Here is a 27,611-nt window from a genome sequence, read left to right on the forward strand (position 1 = left end):
TTCCTTCTCCGACTGCTCCGCCATCGGATCCGCTAGTCACCACGTCCGTGGCACTCCGCCACTCCGGCTGCTGCTGCACAGGCGACACGCGACTCCGCTCGGTTGCGACACAGGTGAGTGCCGTTTCTCTTGCAGCACCGCCGTAGTGGTCCGCCGGTTAGCGCGTCACCACCGCTGTCGGGGTCGCTTTCTCCTCGTCCGAGGAGTCTGGCTCCAACACGGGAAGGGGCACCCCCGTCGGAGACCGCTGGGGGGGTTCTCGCCCATCATCTCGCCTCCCAGTGTCTTTCTCTTATGGCTCTGGTTTGATAGTACAGAGCGATCCCCATGCTCCGGGATCTGCGGGCTCCCTCCAGAGCGCACCCGGGACTTCAGCCGTTGGCATGGCTGTGTCCGCCTCCACAGTCTGGCCAGGTACAAAGGTTGGCACCGGCCATAGATAATGGATGCCGCATTGAGGGCATCGAGACGCGGTACTAACCGTACCACCCGGCAGTCGACACTGCATGCATAGGCACGCCACCGTCTCGTTGCCGGCCCCCCTGAGCACCAGGAAGCCTCCTGGGGCCGAAGAGGGTTGGGCAGAGATAGTCGAATCGTCCTCAATCTTGCTGGCCATAGTAACCACTGGAGACACTCTTTGCAGTGGCTTGCTCGGTTCGCTGGCTCCTCGTGACTGAAGTGCAGGGGCTGGTTTGGTAACTCCTCCTTCATCTAGCTCCACTCGCATCTGACACAGTTGGAAACCACTCCCCCTGGTTGAGATTAGGGGAGGATCCCACAAGCTTATTGGATGACCCAGCACTGGTGCTGATCTTGTCACAGTCCATGAGGGCGCGGCTGCAGCTTTCGTAACATACCTCCCATCAGGGTGGGGTTTTCCTCTTGGCGCCACTCCTGGCCAACTCTCTGCAAGTTTAGCATTTGTAGCATTTTCTGCAACTGGCCCATGCGGTCTCCCAGGGAAGCGGGAACCGCCATTTTGATTTGCATTGCCAATCATTGGAGTAACTGAGGTAGCTTTTGGGGTGTTGTACGCTGACTGGCAAGCAAATCCACCACTCTCCCACACACTACTACAATGTCCTCCTCACTGTCCTCCGGAGAAGTACCCCGTGGTCCCAAGCAGGACCAAAACAGCGCGGCCAGAGCCTTGGCGCCACTCCACAGCAGGCTCGCAAAAGTTGTTTCCGTAGCTTGCTCTTCTGTTGCACACATACCACGTGCGCTCTCCCCATCTGCCTCCGTCCGCCATTTTGGACCTTCCGCATCGTGCAGATCCTCCATTCTCGCGGTTGCCATTTGCGTATTGTATTTACTGTGATTGTACATGGAGCTCCTCTCTGCGGGGCAGCTGCCACACCGATACAATAAAGATTGCCCGATGCACCGCCTTGTGTACCTAATGTAGGTCAGACTCGTGTTGCACTACCTCAGGCTAGGCTCACTCTCTCTGTGTATGCTGTGTCTCTCCTTTCTCTCCAGTCTGTGCTCTCAGCGGTAAGTGGTCTGGAATGGGCTAGAGTACTCTGGCTTCTCCATGCAGTACTGGGGTGTCTACCTCTGTTGGTCAGTCTAGTGCAGACCCACTCCAGGATTCCTGACCTCGTTAACAGGCTATCCCTTTAGGCATCCTACCAACTAGCACTACCTCAAGGTGACTAGGACAGCTATAGCCCTGCTCCAGACTCCCACTCCTCTCAGGTTCCCAGGTCGTCCCTGCGGTCTGACAACTCCATCAGCTCCCCTGACAACCCCTGGGTTCCATCCCAACACAGCACTGACTGGCAGCATACACTCTCCTGTTTCCCAGTGTGCCCAGCAAAAGCCTGTCCTGTTGACAGGTATATCAGCAGCGCCTCCAAATGTAACAGATTTTCTGGCTAGGGCTGGCCCACCCAATCTCACATTGGCCCCTGTGGTCTAACCAGTCCCCATTACATGGTAGTGTCTGGTGGTGCACCTGTTGGCAACAGGACACCTGAGTCTCCCGCATGATGTTGTGTGGGGATGTCAACCCAGACAGGCAGCTGAGGTAGTGTGCTAGAGTCCTACCTACATACAGTGCAGCGCCTCCACCTCATCAGGATCTCTGCGTCCGCATGGAGATGGTCCTGATGAAGAACTCCTTCCTGGTGGTGCCTTTCGCTGGAGAGTCTCACTTCAGTCTCACACAGTGGAATTGATTTAGAACTGGACATCTTTATTGCAGTTAGTATGTGCCAGCTGCCCCTCACAGCCAGCAACTCAGCCGCTCATCTTGGCTGGTACTTCCCTTTGAAAGGTCTGCTCTCTTAATGAATTGGAATCACCTCTCCCCTCAGGGAGATCACCTCCTGTGCCAGGTTCTTGGACACAGTGTAGGCCCAGCCAGCCTTGCTGCTGCTGGCCTTTGAATTAGAGCTGTGTCACTAGTTACTTCACTAGTACACTCTGGCCTTCTGCTCAACCTTGTAGAACACTCTAACATTGGGCAGTTCTGTGCCTTATATACCTCAGGAACCTGGCACATCTCTGATGTCACTAACGGTGGACTCAGAGTATGTGACCACTCCCCTTCAATACATATGACACTTCACCAGGGTGTGAGGGCAAACCTCCATGATTGATGCTGGCAACCCTGTAACTTACCAGGCTTACTGCCAGCATGAGAGAAAACTGTATGCCATTTTACAGCATGGCTACATATGTTTGTGATTAATAAATATTGTTACTTTTGTATGCTAGAGTGCTATCAGGGGATTCTCTTTTTTCTGTGTTGGTTTTTATATATATATATATATATACTGTATATAGTGATGCCTCAGTCACGTTGCAGGGTCCTTTTGTCTAATGTATATATATATAAATAATCCATTCATCATATACATATACAGACACAGACACAACTTTTTGTTGTTGATTAAATATTTGCTTGTTTACTCAATGGCCAGAATCCACTAACCTCCAATAAGGAGTATTGGAACTCCATCCCGCACCAGTCGACATTGACTCGGATGATCAGGCATCTGCCCCAATGACCTTGAATTTGCTCGTTTTAACCAACAATAATAAATAAAACAACAATATTAAATAAGAAGAAGAAAGTTATTAATGCAAATCATGAAATGCTGCTTATATTACCTGATACCATCTCCCCTCCATAGCCCTGCTTCACCAGGGAGAAGACATTCTTTTGCTGATGAGCGCAGTCGATGCAGGCTTGCACTGCTTGCTGCAGCACCATGGAGGGCCTCTCTGGCCCAAAATGATCAGGGAGTTGTTGGACCTTTTTTCGGTCAAGGTATGGCCCTGTATTTGCTTGTTTGTTCACGTAAATGCAAACTGCAAATAAATTTAAAATAAACAACGTCTTAAAATCAGCCAATGAAATTACGTTTTTTTTTTTCAAATTAATTCTGGAGCGACCACTCTTCCTTTTTATCCTGAACGTTGTTCACTTAGACTAAATAGAGTATGACCGTGATTACATTTTTAGTAGTTAATCAAGGTGATCTGCTGGGAAAGTAATAAAACAGACAAATGAATATATATCTAGCCTGTGTGACACATTTCAGGTAGTCATTTGATCTTTTTCCTAGGAGGGCAATGGATGACAGAACAAGCTAATTTGTGTAATTTTTACATTGCACTTATTCATGTTGCCTATTGGCAGGCGTCAGAGATTTGTGTTACAGTGACTGTGACCATTTCTGCCTATGCTAAATTCTTTTTGCGTCTGATGATAATACACTACACACCGTAGTAATAATACTTTCTTATTTAACACTGAAAATCTACGCAGCATTGTACATATAGAGTAATTTTGCCGGCACAATGAGTTTCTGCCCCATAGAGCTTACAATGTTGGTACCTGAATGACAGGAAGATAAAGTGACTTGTGCAAGGATACAAGGAGAGCTTTCACTGAGGGGGTACACCCACTTCAAAGTCAGTGACATTACCCTGACCTACTTCTTCCGCCCAGTGGTTTAGCAAACTATTGATTTTCTGGGAAATAATTTTAAATAATCCCCCCACCCCCCAAATAAATAAATAAATATTACAAAAGAAAGAGCATCATTTCACTGGTTCACTACTAAACTTTTGTTAATTTTTCCACCTGGGAGGTTGATCAGAAATGTTCTCCAGTTTAGTGCCGAAGAAAATCAGGGCTGCATAACAATCAAGTGCCCAGAGTGTAGGTGTGATGTAATAAAGCACAAAACCAAAGTGTGTTGTGATGCATTGCACTATTGTCTTGTATGTACAGTATGTATATTTTTTTTTATATGGTGCTCACAGTATACTCAGCGCTTTACAAAAGAAACAGTAAAGTACAGAGCTTACAATCTAACTGGTATGTATCAAATTTAAGAACGATTAGGTTAGCCAGGGGAGTTTACACTACTGTAGCTCAGACCTGGCAGATTCTTTTGATGCTAGTAAAAGGTGAAATCATAACACACAGTGACACCAAATGTGATACTGTCCGTCCCACTATACTGAGTGCGTCACGTATCGCCTCTCTAACGAGGAGTATTATATAAATGACGATCTATATGTTGTCACAATACCCTTTGCTAGATTCACTAACTAGTGCAAGTACAGTACTTTTTCTCACACAAATATTTGTATACATTTTTTAGGGCAACTATAAAATCTATAACTTGTAAATAACCATATGTGACATATTCATGCGGGTCACTGATTTGAAAGGGCAGCTGCACTTCAGTCAATTAAAAATAAAAATACCTTTGTTTTACCCACACATTTTGTAACATTTTTCAGTTAATTTCTGTTTTGAAGAAAAACTGAAGCAATATCATTGACAGTCTATATAAGCCTGTCTTCCAGTGCAGGAATAATCTTACCACCAGGATCAGGAAAACATCACTGCTGATGAGCAAGTGAATCAGAGGAACGTCACTATGATGCACAGGTATTTCAATGATTCGTTGTTCTTATTGAACTGCACCCATTTTCATTGCTAAAAAGGTGTCGGGACATATGTATCTCCTGAACCAATGATTCCCGTTGGTAAATCTGGGTGTATTGTTAGAAACAGCACAGTTAAGCTTAGAAAAAAATACCTGATGAGTCAGTGTCTTTTTTTACATTTTTATACTGTACATACATACTATAAAAATAGAGACAATGCAATAACGTAATGTACCTGTGAGAGCCTGTGGGATAGCAGAGTTGGGCACAGTAGCTGCATCCTGAGGAATAGAACTAATGTCTGGCTCCGGTGTGCTGCGGGGAGGCGAGATGGCTAATGGGGTCATTATAATGCGAGACTTCAGCTGCAAAACAAAAAAGGTCGCATTTAAACATGCAAAACTCTGCATAACAATCCGAAATAACAGTGGCAAATATAACTTTACAGTGCAATTCAATATAGCAGTCATTCTGCTGATAATTAGGCCAACTTGTGTCCTTTCAGCATTTAAATCTCGTCTCTTATTGCATGACCTTGGTTGCGGACATATTCATTGGTGATGATTTTACCCTCTTTTAACAAATCATCCTCTCCACTCTACCAGTGAAAGGGATCAGTTTGCTGCCTGGGATTGCAAAGAGATGAGGTGGGAAATTGAATTGTAGTATGTAACTTTTGCATCCTATGCTTACAATTGCTCTTACCCTCGTCTTAATCAAATCCATTTTATGTGCAAATCTATATTACTGAGCAATTCACAATCATGCACAAAATAGATGTATATTGTATGCATCCGATGGGGGTGCGTGGTTATTTTAGTCATTAAAGGTATATCTGGAGTCATTTACTAAATGCAAACAGCGGGTGGGAGGGGGGTAAGGGGTAGGGAAAGGTAACCCTCGCTACTGCTCAGTACCAGACTTGGTATACGGTGCTACAATCTGGGGTGACCATGTACCAGACTTTGTATACGGTGCTACAATCTGGGGTGACCATGTACCAGACTTTGTATACGGTGCTACAATCTGGGGTGACCATGTACCAGACTTTGGATACGGTGCTACAATCTGGGGTGACCATGTACCAGACTTTGTATACGGTGCTACAATCTGGGGTGACCATGAATGCGACCAGGGAGAAAAAGAACCCCTCTACGAGAGCACTCAATACAATAGTATTGATGACTAAAGAGATCATTGGGCTCATAAGCTCTGGGTGAATACCTCAGACACAATATGATTGGTGTGTAGTTATTATATTAAAATACAAACGTTATTCAGAGCTCAATTCATTCGTGAACGGTAAGAATCATCACTCACTGACTATTAGAGATAAACCTATAACCTGCAGCGTGAGGGTACATTGTTTTAATTCGCTAATATCGTTAAGGCTTGTGTGCTCTCACATGGTGAGGACAATCTGTTTGTTTCCTCATTGAACCTTTATTTTAAGAGGAGCATAGCTCTGAATCACGTTTGTATTTTAATATAATAACTACACACCAATCGCACTGTGTCTGAGGCATTCACCCAGAGCTTATGAGCCCAAGGGTCTCTTTAGCCATCAATACAATTGTACTGAGTGCTCTCGCAGAGGGTTCTTTTTCTCCCTGGTCGCAGTCATTTACTAAATTCAATAGGTAAAAAAGCATTCCATGTTCCCCCCCTTAATAATTAAGTTACACTTTGATTTTTCAATCTGATGGTCAATGGAAACAAGTTGAATTGAGACAGATGAAGCCCTTGGCACAAGCCTGGTGAATTTAAGACGTTTATGGCTGCTTAAAAACTCATGAAGATATAAAACCGCTCAAAAAATCACCGTGAATGTCCTACAGTAGTTAGCACCTTTTGACCCCTATTAATTAAAAAAATTGGGAATTTTATCGCGAAAGGACGCAAAATTGTTGAGTTTTCTGCCTGTTGGCATCATTTCTATATTTTTAAATGTAATACCCTCCCCCTCTGGGATTACAATGGGCCGTTAAGGAGTTAAGGCCCCTGAAGGATTTACTGTATGTTGCAAAGTACTGTGCCCTTTCCATATTTGTTGCAAAGTTGCTCAGCTTAGCCACGCCCACCTTCCAGTAAACTTTTAGATCCACCCATCTTCTAGAAGGTGCCTAGCCTGCCACCTGAGAATGACTGAGCAATATCCAAACCCCTCGCCCTGTATCCACTCCCCATGTAGGCACGGTGACCAGTGATGTCACTAGTAGTTTTAAATAGGAGGAGGGGATTAGGACACCACCCTCAGATCCCAGGAGAAGCTCCAGAGGAGGGATCTAACATGTAAATATGTAAGTACACAGTTATGTAATTAGGTAGTCTAGGGTAGTAGCCCCTTTGTCATTTTGATAGTACCCTTGATCCTTAGTATGAAGGAGAAGAAGTACACACCGAGATGGGAGCTCTTTACACTCTTTCCTCTGTGAGCATCCCAAGGGAGTAATATGTGGGGCACAACTTGAAAGGAGTCATCGCTGTCACCCTAGCACTGAAGCGCTCTAAAGGGGATAGGCAGAACACAGTACAGAGCACCAATCATCTCTAGCAAAGAGAGAAGGGGTAGCCCAAGAAGAGACCCAGAGTGTATCAGAAGAAGAGTAATATGTGGCTTTAGATGCCCTCCCACTCCCAAGGGAGCATAAAGTTTGACACCCTCCCGCTATAAGCATCCCAGGGGAACATAAAGTAGGGCCCATGGAGAAGGGACCCCCTTCTGCCATCCTAGAACTGAAGCGCTACCCAAATGGATGGTAAGAGTAAGAGATAGTACACAGGACTGTTTGGCCAAAGATATAGACGCTTATTCTGTAAGCTCTGCTAGCGCTGAGCCGTGCCATCTGCACGGAAATCCCTCATTCAAGTCATTGGGGCTTTCCTTGCAGATCGCACGGTTCAGCGCTAACGGAGCTTACAGAATAAGCCCCATAAAGTGAAAGCTCAATCAGGGACTCATAAAGTATGTGGAGAGCTAAAAATAAAATTTCGCCTAGGAGTGCACCAATTAGATGTACTGTACTTTCTTTTGATGATTCACTGACCCTGTGTTAGTTATTCATCTATTTGGTAAGGTATAGGAATACTCTATCTTGTATGTCTATGTAACCAGTTCAAATATCTTAAGGCTGTGCCTCTCCAGGAATGCGATGATGCATCTGGGGAAGTTAATATTCGGCCAACTCTACATAAAGAATATATATATGTGTAGCTTGATTACTGTCTTACTGCTGGAGCTTATAGCAGACTAGTTGCAATCAACATTTACTATAATTGATGGTTACACACTTTACATTTATATGGCAGCTTCAATCAAGGAGTCTATGTTATGTAGATTTTATGGCAAGATGGCAATATAAACACTACTATACCTTATTAAAGGTTTAGGGAATATGCCATTCTTTCACCACAATACAGACACACCTCTCTTCCAGCAGACTGCTATAGACATACAGTAGCAGCACCACTTGGTATGTTAATATTTGTATTTGTATTCACTTATTTCACTTCATGTAGTCATTATATGTCAATATTATTAAAAAAAAATTAAAATTCGCCTAGGAGTGCACCAATTAGATGTACTTTCTTTTGATGATTCACTGACCTTGTGTTAGTTATTCATCTATTTGGTAAGGTAGAAATAGGTAGCCTAGGCTAGGATAACTGTGTCTACATTACCTTATTTCCCTCTTCCTCTCAATATCTGAATTTTTAAATCTCTATTCTAATCCCCCCCCCAAAAAATGTCAGAATGTGGTCAAAATCAAACTGGGGGTTGAGTTGGGACTGAATGTGCCAATGCGAATACATACTAAGGGGGACTCAAGTTTTAGGATCATAAAGAAAGCAATAAAAATCGAAGTACTTTTAGCAGCACAGAGAGCAGGCATTGGAGAACCAATGTTGATTTTAGAGATTACATTTTGTTACCATGGTGATGGAATCATTGAGAGTGTCCTAATTTCCCTATTCATGATGAGTTCTAATAAACTGTTTGAATAATCTGTGACATTTAGAAAAGGCTGGTAACAGCCAGAATTGTCAGAGGGGGTGTTGTAAAAGGAGACACAATTTACTAAATTAATCGAGTGAAGGCACTGAAATTTCCTGAGCTGTGACAACTAGGAGCAGATGGATAAAGTTTAGAAGTAAGGAAAAATAGCAAGACATGGAGGCAAGCATATAGGAGACAAATGGACTGATGACAATGCTGTACTGTTTAGTGCGTACACAACAAGTTTATTCACTTCACTGCCTCAGCAAGGATGCTGCAGTGGGTGCACTTTGGCCCTTATTCAATATGCTGTGAAGGTGGCTTACCGGGCTGCAGAAGGTCTTGGCCCCATGCATCTGGCAGAGATGGGCAAACTCTGGAAGTTAAAATCAGACCGCTCCTAGCTCCTGTGGTTTGGACCACTAAGAACCGTGGCTCTTCCTTCGTGAATCCTATGCTAAACCTTGTTTTTAATTAATCTCTGCCTCAGGTGGAAACACTGCCATAACAAGCTTTCCCTTTATGTTTAAAGCAATGGTGTCCTGAAACAAGATTGCATGTTTCTCTGTTCCTAGGCTGCCAGCACTCCTCAGTCTAAGTTTGCAACATTGTTGCTCCCCCTGTGGCTTCCTAGCCAGTTGCATTGGCAACCCATCTGCCTTTTACCATAGAATGGACTGCTCTTCCTCCCCTTTCCAGTTGGTGTAGTCCCAGTTACATTTCCCATCAGCCCAGACCAGCATGCTGCCCTTTTAGAACCAGCAGCCATCTTGAGCAGTCATCTCTCCTACTCCTGGTAAAGTTATTGAATTTTATCTATCCCTATACTTTGCTTTATCCCACTTCCCCTCATAGCTCCCCTTCTCCACCATTGCTCCCATGCCCCAGTGTTCCCTCAGTACCCTTTCCCCCTTTTTATTTGTATTGTTGTTGCTCCCAAATAAACACTTCAGCAAGTAAGACATTTCCCTTGCTTGATATGTGGGATTGAGTTAAACTGCCCGTCTCTACCCACCAATCAGTGTGTGCTTGAGTCAGAACACATGGGGTCCAGATTAAATGATTATATGATTTATTCATTGAACTCACGTTATCCCCACAAGCCAGAACCAGCGCTCTTTAGGCAAACCCCAAATGTGTGGGGTTTTTTTTTAATTTAAATTATAAGAGGCAAAACAAAAACACCAAGCCTTATTTTAAAGTTACCCCCACAGAGACATGTTTAGGGACAATTGATAATAGAAATGCATATATTGTATCTTTTCAGATTATTTTTCATTAGCAATATACTTGGGCTTCTTTTCTAACTTAGTAGAAGCGATGAAGATCATTTATACAGACCATCCAACATTTGAAAAATGAAACAAGGGACACATACGTTCCTCCGCCAATAAGTGATAGAATAGCTCTAAAGCAAGTGGACACTTCTTATGAAGGAATCTTAACGTGTCATACAGTATGCTAAATGCAAAGATCATTTTACCAATTAAATATGTTTTTGTTTGTTTTACTTTTTGGGGTATTTTTATATGCACACATAATACAAGTGGACTGGTGATATATTTCTTATAACCCACTTATTGTGTATCAAATGCGTCTTCTCCACTACTCTAATGAGCTGAACGTTTTGAACATCAGTGTGTGCAGGAGACAAACAGTGGAATTCTCCTATGTTCTCACACATAAGCAGAAGTAGGTGCATCTGGTCTTCAATAGGTACAGTATTTGACAAGAATCATGTATAGTACCTGCTACAAACCGTATTGTATGTACAGTTTGAGGCTATGGAGTTATTATGCGCAAGTGTAGACAGAAGAGTGTAGATCACTATATATGTGATTATACAGTAAGGGATGTCTACCTCAAATTACCAAAATGAGTGAGTTTGGCAGTTGTGAATTAAAAATGAAAAAGTACTGGGTTTTTTCATGTGAGACTCCTTTAAAGTCTAGGGAATTGCTCATGTTACATTTCAGCAAGACCAAGAGAGAATTTCTGATAGTAGATATGTCAGCTATAGATAATTCTTTCAGAGACGCGAACAATAAATGAATATACCGGAGGTACAAAAGGATTTTTATGACCAAACATAGTGCTAGCTAAGTTGTCTGAAGCAATTGGCAAGGTAGTATTGCTGCTTTTATAGCAACTGTCAGTGCTGTTAGACTCAAATGTCAATTATTGTGCATTTTGCAACTGCCAGTCCTACTTTCTGAAGCTGTGAAAAGAGTTCAACTCCATTCAAATGAATTGCAGTAAAATCATGCCTAGCATGGTGACGTGGCTTCGCGGCATATTGAATAAAGGCCGTAGACCCTGTCCTTGGCTATCTTTGCAACATTTTTAATCCCCGAGATTCCGAGCCACCACAAAACAGGTTGCACAACTTTCTATGATATTCTGTATTATAAAAGCCCCAGTAGACCATCACAAAAGGATTTACCAATAACCTCCATCTTAAAGCAGCAGTACGAGCTGTCGTGTTTTTTTTAACTACATTTTTTCCCCCTTTAATATGTGCATCAATACAATCCACACTATGATAAGTCATTTAGTCATTTGCCGATCGATCCGTTCTCTTGTGATCGATCGGCGAAGATTCGGCTTCGGGGTTCACTAAATGGCTGTAAGTGCAGCAGAAGAGAACCCACGATGCAAACTTTGTGGGGAAGATCATGTGACCAGGCAGCCACTAGATACAATTGGTGCACTGCTAGAGAGGGAGGGCAGAGCTCAAAAAGGGGTGTGCTAGAGCCTGTTTCAGAAGAGGAAGGGGGTGTGACTTTGTAAATGGTTGCTATAGAAACAAAAAATGCTTGTTACATTATAATACTTTAAAAATGTTATTCAGAATACAGAACTGATTTATTTAAAAACACACACATGTTGGATATTGCTAGTTTTAAGGAAAGCAATCTGCAGCTTTAAGCAATAGTAAAAACAACACTCTTCTTGGTGGCAGCTACATGATATGAACCTGGTTGTAAATGCATTGTTGAGATGGTACGAGCAAAGCAAAGGGCAAAAAAACAGATTAATTAGTAAGAAACAAAGCTTATTAACAAATGTGATCACTACTATATTATTTGAGCTGCAGCGTTTTGCTAATACGTGGGCTGTGAAAAGACTTCTCTCCCATCTGTTCCCCATATTCAGTATAGTAAAAAGTGACTTAACACTGTATTTCAATTCCTTTCACTCAGCATTAACTTGATATAAATTAGGAGTCAATGTCTAACCTTTGCCCCTCCCTCTTTCCCTCCCCACCCCCATACATATAGGTCTACCTGTTGCAGGTGCATTCCACCCAAAACTACCTTACCATGTTGATTGATTCCAAAGAACATGTGGTTTGCCCTTTGGGTGACAGGGTAACAGCTTTTTAAAATAATTGGGCTTTACCTGTAATGGTTTCGGTAACATTATACTTAAGAGGAGATACATTCCCTTGAGAAGTACTGTATAGTGACTGGTACAGAAAAGCAGACTTCCCCTTACAATATTGCTACAGTATACAGTCTCTTCTGTAAAAGGGATGTTGGTTTTGCCATAAACCTTGTAGCAAGCAGCACAAAAGCCATAACAGCTGCACGTTACAGATCCCTGAAGACAGTTGACACTAAAACCATATTTCTCAAAGTGATGTTATATGTGTTATATCTGCCCCTCAATACTCATCAAAAAAACACTGCATTTTGCATGAGTACGTACAGACAGTGGTTGTCTGTACTTTGAACAGTATTTAGCTATAAATTCACATTTTCAAGCCATTTCGTTGAATTGTGATCTATCCCAGCCGAGTTAAAAACCTCTTTACAACCAAGTATTTGACAATTTCCAAATTCTGTATGTGTCACGAAATGGAAGATTTAGAAGCTGCTCTTCCAGGAATATAAATGTGCTCATTGTAATTACGTTCATTTTGGCAGCGCATGATTTAAAGTCACATTAGTTTTATCCTTGGATGCTGACAAAATATATGCTTGCGTCTCATCGTATTGTATCTTTCAAAGCAAACAGCAAGAGGGAAAACAGTGGAATCTGCAAAAATATATGACGTTTACAAAAGAGCTTCAGGTTTCTCTAGCTATCTCCGCCTAGAGAATAAATTAATATTAAGGCTTTGAGCACCAAAATACTGCATATAGTAAAAACATTTGTTACACTTGCTTCCAGCTTCCTTTTATTACTGTATATTAATTCAAGAAAGAATTGCTGAATATGGCAATATTGATTGAATCTTATGGGTGTTTTAAAACAATATTACAATATAATCAACATTTCTGCTGAAATGTGTAAATCAGTCCTTGTAAAGGAGACGATTTACGAAACCTGCAAGATCAGCGATGCAAATTCGCCCGAAAAATGACTCTTTGCAGTGATAAAAAAAACAGGAGTTCTTGCCGTATGTAATAAGAATTTTTTTATGCAAAAAAAATCTCTACTAACCGAAAAAGTTTTCTTCAAACTTTACACACTCTGAAAAAAAACTTCCAAGTTTATTAACAGCCTATAAAAGGGAGGATACGGGAAAAAGAACAATTCAAAACTGGAACCATGAGCGTATTAAAGCAGAACTAGTGTTTAAATGACCTCAGTCTGAATTGTATCTTTACCTTGTTGTTGATGCACCCGTCCGTGCTTTACAGGGTGGAAGAGCCCTGTTGTGCATATTTCCGTCATTTAGTAAGAGCTGGGAAGTGGTTTTAATTATCGTTTGCTGGATTGGAATTACGAAGTGGATCAGTAAAAAGGAAAACTACCCCCCCTCCTTTTCAGATGTTTAAAAATATGACATGCAATGACTAATGGTCAATGAAATTAAGAGGCAGGTGATCTGAGGGGGATGAGCAGAGTCAGTACCTTGAAGCCTGGCTTCCTGCCTCTCTTCTTTGGAATTTTCACAGTTGGGAGAGACCCGGCAGTCCCAGAGTAGAGGTTGTGGACTGTCATCTTCAGGGGGTTGGAATGAAGCGGAGGCCGTCCTCGTTTCCTACCAGGTATTCTTGGAGACTGCATTTCCACACTATGATACCTCACTGGCGGTAAGGAAAAATGACTCATATACAGAGAAGGAGCTATAAAAGAACAAAGAAGAGAGCCCTTTGTTATTTACCACGAGGAGACCCAAATACACCTAATCTACTAACCAAAGCATAAAGTATATATTTTTGAATTCTTCATCACTTAGAAAGTATCAGTTGCTATCAAGTTTTATAATGACACACGTATGCAATGTACGTTCGCCCTTATTCATACACTATTTGTAATCGTTTTATTCTTTAGCAGTCACACAATACTGTAGTCATTGAATTGTTAGCCATTTCATTCATTATTTCCTGCGCCAAAAATTGTAGTTTTTGTTTTATATCCTCAGGAACCTACAAATTACAAGCAGATATCTCTGGAATTCTATATTATATGTAAAAAACAAAAAAAAGACAGATGCAAGTACATAGAGTAAAAAGTCTTATTAAAAGGTGACATAATACAATTCTATTGACTCTTGCTATATATACTGTAGACACGTAGGGGCTAATTCAATATGCACCAAAGTGGCCGATCACACTGCATTTGGCGGTGAGCCGTTGGCCAAAAATTGGCTTGAATCCTTCTGCACATATTGTATTAGGCCCATAGTCCGATGTTGCAAACAACAATAAAGAACAAAACTTGTGCAATTTCCGCTTGTGAATCTAGTAAAATGAGATTGTGAAGCCACATAACATGATAGAGGAAATGGCTGACATGCCATAAAAACCAGGGGTCCACCAGGGCTGAACCGCGACACTTTAAGCTACGGCGACTCCCCCGATTCTCGAGATAATTAACTTTGAAATTCCTTTACAAGAATTCCTGTCCGGGAGAAACAATATGGCCACTGGGGTGAGCCTCATTCTAGCAACCAGTGGGAAGATGATCATCGTGAGTTGATATTGCAGCTTCTGATTAGATGACCCTGTAAACATCTTTTTTTTTTCTTCTTTTTATTTTTTGTATTGGCAAAAGTAAAAACAAATGTGTGACTCTGCAATTGCGGGTCCCTGGAGTTTTAAGTGCTGTAGATCGGCTACTGTATGTTTCATATAAGGTAAATAAATACTTTATTTAGGGGGGATTGCTGCTTTAAAAATGCACACATTACAGCAGAAATACCAAAATACAGGTACTATGTAGAGATGGGCAAAATTTTCGCTGGGGATAGAATCCGACGTGTGTTGGCCAGTTCCCTTCATCAGTCACAGAAAGGCAGGTTCGTTTTTTTTGGGATCACTAAAAATCCACTTGATGAATTGCGACCCCTTACAAATACATGGGCGTGTGCCCTATTTTGCTAGTATCTCTCCACAAGTTGTATATCCCCTCAAACCTCCATCTAAATAACATAGGGAGAGTGCTCTGTGCTTAAAAAGGCGTACGCCTGAAGTATCTGGGGGATACAGTATGCTAACGAGAGAAAGGGCGTTGGCTAGTCTAACGTAGCTTGTGAGGTCCTGGCAGGGTCGTCGCTATAGCCTGGGCAAAATCCGGGGGGGGCGTGCACTTGGGGGGCCCACTCTCACCCCCCTGTCGGAAGCTCCACCAAAACCCCACTGCCCAGAGCCTCGCAAAATTCCTAGCCGGTCCTACTAACATCCATTACCTATTTGGATACTGTCCCGTTATTTACCCTGAGTTAACAGAGCTCTGTGGATCTGCCCCTTAGTGTCTCTCACTAGACCTACTGCTGTAGCAGCAGTCACACAAAACACTGGTCTGTAACATGTAGAAGTGGTTCACGGGTTTGGACTTAGAGGTCCCCCTGGACCCCCTGACGTACGTGCTGGGGAAACCAATTGAAGACCTTCCCGCCCCTATAGCCAGACTTTCCTCGGCGATCCTTATGGCCGCCAGATGCTGCATCGCGGCGGCCTGGAAACAAGGTAAGGCCCCTTCCAGGAGAACAGTAATCACAAGGATAGACGGGGTCATGAACATGGAGAGACTGACAGCCATGCTGAAGCAAAGAATGCCTCAATTCTATAGAACCTGGGAGCCTTGGCCCCGCTCCAACACTAATACCCTTGCGAACGAGGGCCGATGCGCCCCTCCCCGCCACAATCCCCTCCCCCCTCCCCTCACCCCTCCCTCCCCCTCTTTTTCCCCAGGTCGCTCCCAACTATCCACCCGTCCCTCGTCATCCCCTCTCTTTTCACCACTGAAAATTGAAAAAAAGGTTTATTGTGTGTCTCAGAATACCTCACTGCCATGTGCCTGTATTTTACAACAAATTGTCATGCTATGCTGTGAATGTTATATCATGATCTACATGTAAGTGCTTCAAAAGACACCAATAAAGGAAAAATATTTTTTTTTTAAAAAGAACCTTTCCCAAGAGAAAAAAAAAAAAAAAAAAGTGGTTCACGGGAAAAAACAAATACAAATCAGTTTGTCAGATTAAAAAAAAAATGACTTTATTCACCTGGGAGATAGGCTAATGAGATATGCAAAGTAGATTTAAATGACTCACATCCCACACGTCCTAAAAGGATTTCCATTTCCTTTTTGATCACAGAAGTCTCACTATGTTATTAAGTTTGAGAGCACACACGCACACCTTCCTCCCTCTCAGCTCCAGGGACCTCCATCAATTCTATATAAATATATATAAAAAAAAGTTCACAAAAAAAATTTGCCACCATGGATTGCTCCTTTAAAACTATCCTAAAAATTAGTCCATGATTTAAAATAAATAAATAAAACAAATCTAAATCAAATAAAAAATGTTCTGTAGGAAGAAATGGCATCATTAAAGAAGTATTGTATTTTTGTTTAAAAATCTTTAGAAATCTATTATAATGATCATAGCGCTTTCCTCTACAAATCTAGCTACGTTTTGCATGCAGGTTTTGCAGGCAGCTGGGATGAAGCTTATTTTTTTCCCCATGTTTCCCAAAGCAAACATAATGCACCTCAAAACTGTGTATAACATGATCTGTCCAATATATCTATTACATTAATGGCGTTTCAGGCTCGCTCGTGGAGTGTAAGGGCTGTTATATAGTGAGCGTGGGCGTGCGTGTGTGCGCGTGCCTGTTTGAAGGCGTGTGCACGTGCCGCATGCTTTTTGTGTGTATGCTGTGAGCTGTGTGTATAATTTATTATTAGAAAAAATTGGTAAAAATAAAATATTTATTACATTTGTACAGACACATACATACACACAGAAATATTACAGAGCTCTTATCCAAGGAAGGATGGAGAGAGAAAGGTATCTGCGCAAACGCTCTGCGACTGTCATTATACTGTACAGGCTGCCTACAGAGGGATGAAGGCACGTCAGCTATATCGCCAGAATATAACAGCCTGCATTCTTCAGTCAATTTGGAGAATGTGACAGCAAAGAAAAAAGTATGATTTTTTTTTAACGAATGCGTGATTCTACTACACTCCAATGTTAGGAAGTATCAGCAACAAAGACGCTACAGGGATGTGAAGAGAGCTGCTGGGGTGATTCAGTCCGGATATAGATCCTATATCCGAACCAAGCAAGCTGTGCACTCATAAGCGTTTCTGCAAGGCTGTTGCAGTGATAGTCTGCTTGTCACAGAATGCAAAGTAGAAGGACCAAGATTAATGATGTGGAGCCAGACGCAAGTAGCCACAGGGAAAAAGAGAATGCACGACTTGTGGAAGAACTCATTGACAAGCGAGTTAAAGAAGAATTGCTGAAGTGGAAAGTTGAGTTAAAGCAAATACTTAGAGAGACACTGTTTGAGTGCACAGGTTACAAAAACTTTGTCACCTGTGATCTCTTCAATCACAAATACAAATCGTGGCACCGAACAGATAAAGAGGAGGTGGCGAAATACCGTTCTGCAGGCATAGAAAGCATGGTAGTTGCCCCAAAAGAAAAAAACAAAGTGACTGGTTGGTGTTAAGTGGTGCTTGGGAAAAGACGTCTCATGAAATATGAGAGAAAGAAACACCCTTTAACATGCACTCATTGTATTAATTGATGTGATGAATAAAAGTTAATACTTAATTATAATGATTAAAATAAATGGTGATATAGCTAAACAGATACTATTGGTGAACAACAATAACCAAACATATAAAACAAACCAACAAATAATTACACATAAACGGGAACTGGGGGAGAAAGTAAACCAACAGGTAAGTACTTAATAGTAGTGAGATAACTCACAAAGGCTTATCAACGGATCCCCAAGTTCAGCACTAATATTTAATTAAAAACCTGTATTGTTCAAACAGGTACTGAAGACTGACCGTCACGACGCTTGAAATACAGAAAACATACAAATATATGGATTCTCCCACAGAAAACCATAATCGGTACAGGAAAAAGTATGCAGCCAAATGTGTCAATTAGTCTAGTGTATTAAATCAAACACTTGTCCTGCAATCAATGTATGCACTACTTAAACTCAGTAATACAAATAACAACGAGAACCATATTGAATGTAGTACATGACAGTGCAATATATAATGGCCCACAAAGTGTGTTAGCGTGGCCCTGAGGCACGAGTCTAAGCCCGTATCAAATTGTAGCCTCCTATGCTAGACTAAAGAGCTGCACTGTTACTAGATCACAAAGTGGTTACTGAGGAGCAGTCTATCCGTGGGTGGGGTGAGAGTCGCATGGGTAGCCACAACCATACTGAAGGCTTCTGCTCCTATCGCAAACCACCTTTGAAAAAGCCTCCGCGAAACGTGCGTCAGGTGGGAGGCGGGACCAAAAGGCTGACGTCATGATGCATCTCCGTCGGGTGGTGAGTGAGAGGCGCCGGTCTGAGCCGCTGCTTCACAGGTTTGCTCTGCACCTACTCTATGAATTGCTGTAATAACCAACTAATTACTAGAGAGAATTACATGGGCATATCCTCTGCTTTCTGCCCTCACATCGTGACGACGGTGTCTCAATTGTAGGAGCTGGCTAACAATTTACTTTTTGCGATAGGAGCAGAAGCCTTCAGTATGGTTGTGGCTGTATGTTGCGGCTGCTGGTTTTAAAGTAGCAGTTCACGAGACACTAAGTATCTGCTACCCATGCGACTCTCACCCCACCCATGGATCGACTGCTCCTCAGTAACCACTTTGTGATCTAGTAACAGTGCAGCTCTTTAGTCTAGCATAGGAGGCTATAATTTGATACGGGCTTAGACTCGTGCCTCAGGGCTACGCTAACACACTTTGTGGGCCATTATATATTGCACTGTCATGTACTACATTCAATATGGTTCTCGTTGTTATTTGTATTACTGAGTTTAAGTAGTGCATACATTGATTGCAGGACAAGTGTTTGATTTAATACACTAGACTAATTGACACATTTGGCTGCATACTTTTTCCTGTACCGATTGTGGTTTTCTGTGGGAGAATCCATATATTTGTATGTTTTCTGTATTTCAAGCGTCGTGACGGTCAGTCTTCAGTACCTGTTTGAACAATACAGGTTTTTAATTAAATATTAGTGCTGGACTTGGGGATCCGTTGATAAGCCTTTGTGAGTTATCTCACTACTATTAAGTACTTACCTGTTGGTTTACTTTCTCCCCCAGTTCCGGTTTATGTGTAATTATTTGTTGGTTTGTTTTATATGTTGGGTTATTCTTGTTCACCAATAGTATCTGTTTAGCTATATCACCATTTATTTTAATCATTATAATAAAGTATTAACTTTTATTCATCATATCAATTAATACAATGAGTGCATGTTAAAGGGTGTTTCTTTCTCTCATATTTCATAACGACCCCATTCCCCCTTTGCACCTTTGTTATCATTTACCAGTTTGTACATTAAGCTGAAGCGAGAGTCACCTCCCTCCCTCCCCTTCCCCTTTCCCCACTCCCCCATTATTCTACGAAAAGACGTCTCACCAAGAAGAACTAACCCCATGGAACCAGCCACAAGATGGACCCAGAAAAGATTGGAAGGAAGGCTGAAAAGCTCTTCAATTGGAAATCGAGATACAAGAAGAGTCCAAAAGACTCCCTCGTGAGGCCGAGCTGTTTCCCAGGAAAGGGGTGATGTTTAAATGGCTGAGTATGCGCGTTGCTACACTCTGAGGGGGGAGCTATGTAAGGGAGTCAAGGAGTTAAACTCCCATTACATGGTAGGAGACTGAACTAGGTGTCGGGTTTCCTGCATGTGATATGGTAACTCCTGATTGAACAGGGGATAAAAAGCAGGAAATGAGAACCTGTCAGGGTCCCTGTTGGAATCTGTTGAGGAACACAGATAGCAGAGCTCACACCCGCAGGGATCCAGGCTTGTTGACCAGAAGGTTTTGTCTGGCAACAGTGGGGAACCCAAAGCCCCACACAGCAGAGAAGCCTATAAACAGATAGGGCAAAGGACTTACTGGGAGCAGCAGGACTTCACCGCCTGCATCTTAAGTGCCTGGAGAAATCGGAGGTGCCGGACCAGAACACACAGATAAGACATTATATATTTTTCCCTAATATTGTTTCATATGTTTTGGGTTGGTAACCAGCTTAGTTGGTGGCCCAGTTAGAAAGGGCCAGAGTAATGTTTATTTAGTCTCCTAACGTGGAGTAGGTGTTTGTTTTATGATTTTGTGTTTTGCCTTAAAGGTGCAGTAGCCCCAATGTTTTAGTTTGTGGAGAATAAAACCACTCAAATATTATGGTTTACCCAGAAATGCATGTGTGGACTCTCGTCAGACCTCGCCTACAGGCCGCTCCGTCACAGTGCAATAAAGTGTTATAGCTCTCTATATATGTATTTTATGCATACTGTATATGTTATGTGTGTATGTTTGTGTGCATATATGTATAGCATGCACTGTGTATGAACGTTGTGTGCATGTGTTTATATAGCAGACGTCTCCGCTTCAGCGTGGCCTTGCGTCTTTTCTTCCTAGGGGAACTCGGCCACAAGTGGGATCAGAGAAATTCTCCTCTGTAAATTCCAAGGACCGGACATCCCCGCTTCAGCACGGTCTGCCGTCCTTCTTCTTCCCTCTGGGATTCAAACCAAGCAGTCCCAGCGGACTCTGCGATCACCATCCAGCGGGTCCAAGGAACTGTGCCAGCCTTACTTGCAGGGGAGCACTTCTCTGTCCACCTCTCTGGGATAGCAATCTCTCACTCTGTGACTCTCAGCATTGTCTCTCTGTGTTTGTCTTAAACACTTCCTTGTTCACTCAAGGAGTCCATTCTGATTAATTATGCAGCAGCTGCTGTTGAGTTCCCTAAGGAGATTAAATCTATGTGTTGAAAAAGTCTTATAGCTGCCCTATTCCAGCCCATAGAAGACTGTGATGGTATCACAATACGTATATGTTATTGTAACATAGTCCCAGGATATTAGACAGCCCACAGATTCAGAATTACTGAGGCTGGTGGGTGGGAAATCCAGACCAGAGTTCACATTGGTTCTGATTCCCTTCACCTGCTCTCAGTGGCGGATTTCCCATTAGCCCCGGTAGGCCTGGCTCAAGGGCTGCATAATTTTGGGGCGGCAAATTTGGGCCTATCGATCCTGATGAGAAGTCATTTAGCTGTTGGGGCCACCTCCTTACCTGCCGCCCCCCTCCTCCTCCTTCTGAACTGCAGCATCAAATGCCGTCGCAGACGTCACCAAAATGCCATGTCAACGTGGCGTCGCGGCGTCAAATGTCGTCGTACCGTTGCATTACTGTGGCAATGTGACGCCTTGTGAGATCACATTGGTGATGTCCGTGGTGTCATGACGCTGCGGTTTAGAAGGAGGAGGAGGACGGCAGGTATGGAGGCGGCCCCAACATTTTTACGCTCCAAAACTTGTCAAATGCCTTCTTTCCCCCCTCAATTCATCTCTTACAAATCCTACAATGAACGTCAGGGGGCGACAGGAGGGGTCACATTAACATATTTTCGGTTGAAAAATTAGCATTGTTTTCATGTGAATCACACCATGTGTATGTAACCCCTGATAAGATGTATGCAGCTGACACATATACACTGTCACCTGCCTGCAATAGGAAACTACAACTCCCAGCATGCTGTGCTGCATCAGGGAGCCACTTCCGGTGCTGGAGGATGTGACCTGTGATGGACAGGGCGTTAGCCAATGAGACTGAACTCTGAAGAGGCAGGACTAAGGAGGAGACCTGGAAGAGTCCCTGGCAGAGCACTCAGGGGCAGACCTGCGCGAGCCTGAATGATCTCAGGACTGACTGTGGGTAACCCGGGGCCAGTCTACATTCCGCCGGTGTTAGCGGATACTGGCTCGAGGGAGAGCAGCTAACCTTGTGAAGAGGCCCTGTGGATCATCTAAGTGAGAGCGGCATGGAGGAACGCGCACCATCAGAGGGAATCCTCAACGGCGGTCATATAAAGTGGTACCGAAGCATTTGCGAACCATAGGCCATTACACAAGCCTTGATACCCAGGATTGGGTGGCCTCAGCACCAGACACTGACATACACCCGCGTAGCGTTTAGTGGGGCATGTTATGTTGATGTGTTATGTGAACGTATGTAGTGGTCCCTCTGATGAGGATCATAAGGGGCCAGAGTATCTATTGCTACTTACTTTATAAATACAGTTATACTATTAACCTTACTGTAGTCTGTCTCCCGTTGTCTGACCTAATGCCACATGTGGTACATCCCCAAGCACAGGAGGGCTCAGGCCCCCACCTCAGTGGCAGGTGTAAAATAAAATAAGAGGGGTTACATGTATTCACAGTAATTATATAGACATTATGCACATTGCCTTTCTAGCACATAGTATGTGCTGACATCCCAATTTTATTCTTCAAGGCATTTATGGCACTCTCACTTAAAAGGTGAATCTATATTAAAACAATTGTGCTGGTTCCTTCAGAGTTCTGAGTTCTGACCTTATCTTACGCTTCAATCACATTTTACTGGATAGACAACTACTGAATGATGAGCTCCCTTTGATGTCATACATTTGAGTTATGATTTCAATTTAATTACATTACATTATATTAATTAAAACCCCAAAGTGTCACCTCTCCTCTATATATTTGAGCCCTAATAGCAACAGCATGACTATATATATATTTTTTTTTATTATTTGAAAGCCTTTTCCCTTTTATAACCCAGGCAAAAGGGCCACTGGGGAGGGGATAATACATCATGAAAACGAGCCCTTTAAGGTTCGAAAGGAGCCCAATGAAGAGATAAGTCAAGTTATTACAAGATCAATGATGACCACTTTAAAGCTTTATGATTTTGCTGCTATGTTTAATCCAAAAGATCAATGCATGTGTCCATTATTGTATCTTTTCCATTCTTTTGTGTTATAGACTGAGCTACTGTACATATTTCACACCTAAGCATAAAAACCATCAAGTATAGTAAATATACCGAAATATACAACTATTTTGAATTAGATAGCAGTGGATTGCTCGGGTAAATTTTTTGTGCAGGAGTAGCTTGACGTAACAATTCTGACAAATAACTGTTTAAATAATTGTAACGGATTTTCTGGCCTGGCCTGACCCACCCAATCTCACATTGGCCCCTGTGATCTAACCAGTCCCCATTACATGGTAGTGTCTGGTGGTGCACCTGTTGGCAACAGGGCTCCTGAGTCTCCCTCATGATGTCGGGTGGGGATTGCCAACCCAGACAGGCAGCTGAGGTAGTGTGCTTGAGTTCTACCTATATCCAGTGCAGCGCCTCCACCTCATCAGGATCCCTGCGTCCGCAAGGGGATGGTTCTGATGAGGAACTCCTTCGTGGCGTCTTCCTCTGTAGAATAATCCCAGACTCACACATGAGGATATCTTTAATCAAGGTCATCTTTATTGCTTGTGATGGTATGGGCCAGCTGCCCCTTGCAGCGATTAGCTCAGCCGCACATCTTGCCGTGCTATCCCTTAGAAAGGTACACCCTCCCAATGGAGTGGGATCCCCTCTCCCCTCAGGGAGATCACCCCTGTGCCAGGTCCCTGGACACAGTGTGGCCTTGTCAGGCTTGATGCTGCTTTAATTAGAATGGGGCCACTAGTTACTGCACTAGTGGGCCCCTCACTCACAAGTCTCAACCCAGACTTATTCCTTCCTCCAACAACTAACTTTTAACAGTGCTGTGCCTTATATACTTCAGGAACTGGCACATCTCTGATGTCACTAACAATGGACTCAGAGTATGCAGCCACTCCCCTCCATGTATATGACACCTCACCAGGGTGTGAGGGCAAACCTCCATGATTACTGCTGGCATCCCTGTAACTTACCAGGCCTTACTGCCAGCAGGAGAGAAAACTGCAGACCATTTTACAGCATGGCTACATTATCTATTCCAGATATTACTATCTGAGCAATGGAAGAAAGAAAAGCAAATCAAAAACAAACAATGAAGCTACTTGATTAAAATAAAAAGGAATTGTATAAATCAACTGACAACCATTAACTGATTTATTTTCTACAAGGCCTGTTACTGATCGAATCATAGACAGAGAATAGAAGATAGTTGTGTGATATCACGTGGGTTATTTATGATACTTTCCAGACTGTAAAACCGGGGCAAAAAAATAAATAAATCTGCATCACACTTACTGTATTAAGGAAATACATTCCCACTGAAACCCATGGGCTTTGCTTGTTTGATAAATCTGGTGCAATACTCTTTCTGCTGCTTTGCCCTGGTTTTGCAACCGGGACACTTTGATCAATTACCTCCCATTTCCCCTGAATTACTGTAGATCAACAATTGCAATATTTAGGTTAATATGTAGGGGCCTATGCAATAATGGCTTCTTAAGCTCAAAGTCGGAGCATGTCAAACTCAGTTTTTTTAATTGCGCGTGCGTGCATCTGTGTGTTTGTGTGTGTGCACCTGTGCGTGCATCTGTGTGTTTGTGTGTGTGCACCTGTGTGTGCGCGCCTGTGTACTAATTTCCATTTTCTCCATCTGTACTTGCTGTGTAAAAACAAACAACAAACAAATATTTGTGTTGACACAGAAAAGGGACTGCGCTTGGCGTACAAATGTAAATGATATGTACAAAAAAAATAAAAAAATTCTATGCCCCCAAAAATCAATAATACATGTGTCAAAATTGTCACCAAGTTCACCTTGGTGTAAACACTACAAATAATACAGAATAAATTTGCTATGTACTTTATCAACCCAAAAAATTATTTGACGCAGCATGGATTTTTAATTATCTAGGTTAAGAAAAAAATGTATTTTAAATATTACACGAATAATTGGTATTTACTAACAATACTGTAGGGACAAATAAAAAACACACAATTCTGTTTAGTTTAAATTACATCAATTAGGAATTCCACGACGGTTGCGTCAAAAATCGTTTCAAACAACAAATGATGCGTCATGTATAAAGCTACGTAACGACCTTTATACACACGACGCGCATTGTATAAAGCCACGTAACGACCTTCATACATACGACACACATTGTATAAAGCTACGTAACGACCTTTATACACACGACGCGCATTGTATAAAGCTACGTAACGACCTTCATACACACGACGCGCATTGTATAAAGCCACGTAACGACCTTCATACATACGACACACATTGTATAAAGCTACGTAACGACCTTCATACACACGACGCGCATTGTATAAAGCTACGTAACGACCTTCATACACACTACGCGCATTGTATGAAGCCACGTAACGACCTTCATACACACGACGCACATTGTATAAAGCTACGTAATGACCTTCATACATACGACGCACATTGTATAAAGCTACGTAACGACCTTCATACACACGACGCGCATTGTATGAAGCTACGTAACGACCTTCATACACGACGCGCATTGTATGAAGCTACGTAACGACCTTCATACACACGATGCGCATTGTATAAAGCCACGTAACGACCTTCATACACACGATGCGCATTGTATAAAGCCACGTAACGACCTTCATACATAAGACGCACATTGTATAAAGCTACGTAATGACCTTCATACATACGACGCACATTGTATAAAGCTACGTAACGACCTTCATACACACGACGCACATTGTATAAAGATACGTAATGACCTTCATACACACGACGTACATTGTATAAAGCTACGTAATGACCTTTATACACACGACGCGCATTGTATAAAGCCACGTAACGACCTTCATACACACGACGTACATTGTATAAAGCTACGTAATGACCTTTATACACACGACGCGCATTGTATAAAGCCACGTAACGACCTTCATACATATGACACGCATTGTATAAAGCTACGTAATGACCTTCATACATACGACGCACATTATATAAAGGTTTGTATTACTTTTTAGCACTGAAAATTTGGGACACAACTAAAATTTTAAATATATGTTAGCATGTAGGCTCCCAGTCTCAACTATTTGGGCTGCGCCCACAGTGCGGGAGATGACGCGACCAATGCCAATGTGCTTGTGTATAATGTGCGCGTGAGTACGTGCACAAGCGAGATGGTGCGACCAGTCCTTGCAGAGACAACCAAGTTTGAATTTGCAGCGCGACGGCCGGGTCACGTGAATAATTTATATACAGTACGGTAGGTATCCCATTGCAAAATAACTTATATGGCTTGTGTTATGTGCATCAGCAAGCACATATAAGTAGCGGTTCTCCTCAGGTGCTGGAGTAAATACGAGCAAGTTACTTGGTTAGCACCGCATTATGACGGGACAGTATGCATCATTTGTTGCCTTCCTTGGCATCAACGCTCTCAATTTCATTGTAACCACCTGGTCAGAGATAGTATTACATTTGCCAAAACAAAGCAACTCTTGTTGCAGGAATATAATGACTGGATAGTTAAGACACCACATGGCAATAATGCAATATACTTAACTTCTTGTAATATGATGAATGATACAAACACGGTTAGGATTTTGATACTGCAGGAGGTAAATGAGATTGAGAAAGGAAATAGTAGAAATATCCAAGTAGCAGTCATGGAGTATAGTAGGTTAGAAGGATTTGGAAAAATGACTGGGTATTGCAGCATTGCAACGGGCCAGGAAGTCACAATCTGACATTTTTTCATGCTGTATAAATATCACCATTAGTCAATGTGTTCATTTGTTAACACTGCTAATTAAGGAGCTAAAAGGTTTAGAAATACATCGGGAATTGTGTCTTAGGATCTTAGCTCATAGGGCATGGTGCTCCCATTAGTTATAGTGCCTTAATATAAGGCCTTCCCCACAATTTACCCTTCTGTCACTCTTACTAGAAACAGGTACACTAAGTGTGTGTTTTCAATTAGTTCAGGGTAATACTCAACTACAAGGTTAATTACATTTATGGTTACACGCCGTGATGGTATACAGTGATCGCTGTTATTTTGACACTAGTAATGGCAGTAACGGAGGCTTTAAAATGAGAAAACGGACTGAAGTGTGACCTCAAAATCAAAGGCATTTAATATGGACGGCAGGAGACCTGGTGAAAGAGAACCGGTGGGAATGTAATGAGTAACTTTCTCCAGTTGGAATGTATGGATATGTAAAACAAAAGAAACCTACTATTGGGTCTAACTCATATTGCAATATCAATAGTGACAGTGAGGAAGTTGTGTCAATGACACTCCACACCAATATTTAAATGTACTAAGACAATCGTCAGTTCTTTTACAGAGGGGTAAAAGAGCTAGTTTTGTATGTATTTATTTACGTATAATTGTATTTAGATTGTATTTATGTAGCGCCAGAGTATGCAACGTTTTACA

General features: G+C 42.4%; 1 protein-coding gene across 3 annotated transcripts in view; it reads right to left on the minus strand.

Moving 5' to 3' along the window:
• SCML4 (Scm polycomb group protein like 4) overlaps positions 1-27,611 on the minus strand; it is a 152,557-nt gene that overhangs the window by 37,658 nt on the left and 87,288 nt on the right. For 2 of the 3 annotated variants that reach the window (XM_075597563.1, XM_075597564.1), the window contains exons 2-4: positions 13,781-13,995; positions 5,156-5,285; positions 3,124-3,324 (exon numbers count right to left, since the gene is read on the minus strand). In XM_075597563.1, the coding sequence (XP_075453678.1) occupies positions 3,124-3,324; positions 5,156-5,285; positions 13,781-13,981 (532 nt within the window). In that variant the 5' untranslated portion in view covers positions 13,982-13,995. The remainder of the gene's footprint in view (positions 1-3,123; positions 3,325-5,155; positions 5,286-13,780; positions 13,996-27,611) is intronic. The other variant, XM_075597565.1, reaches the window with a different exon arrangement.

This window comes from Ascaphus truei, chromosome 4, assembly GCF_040206685.1.
Source record: "Ascaphus truei isolate aAscTru1 chromosome 4, aAscTru1.hap1, whole genome shotgun sequence".
Lineage (NCBI taxonomy): Eukaryota > Metazoa > Chordata > Amphibia > Anura > Ascaphidae > Ascaphus > Ascaphus truei.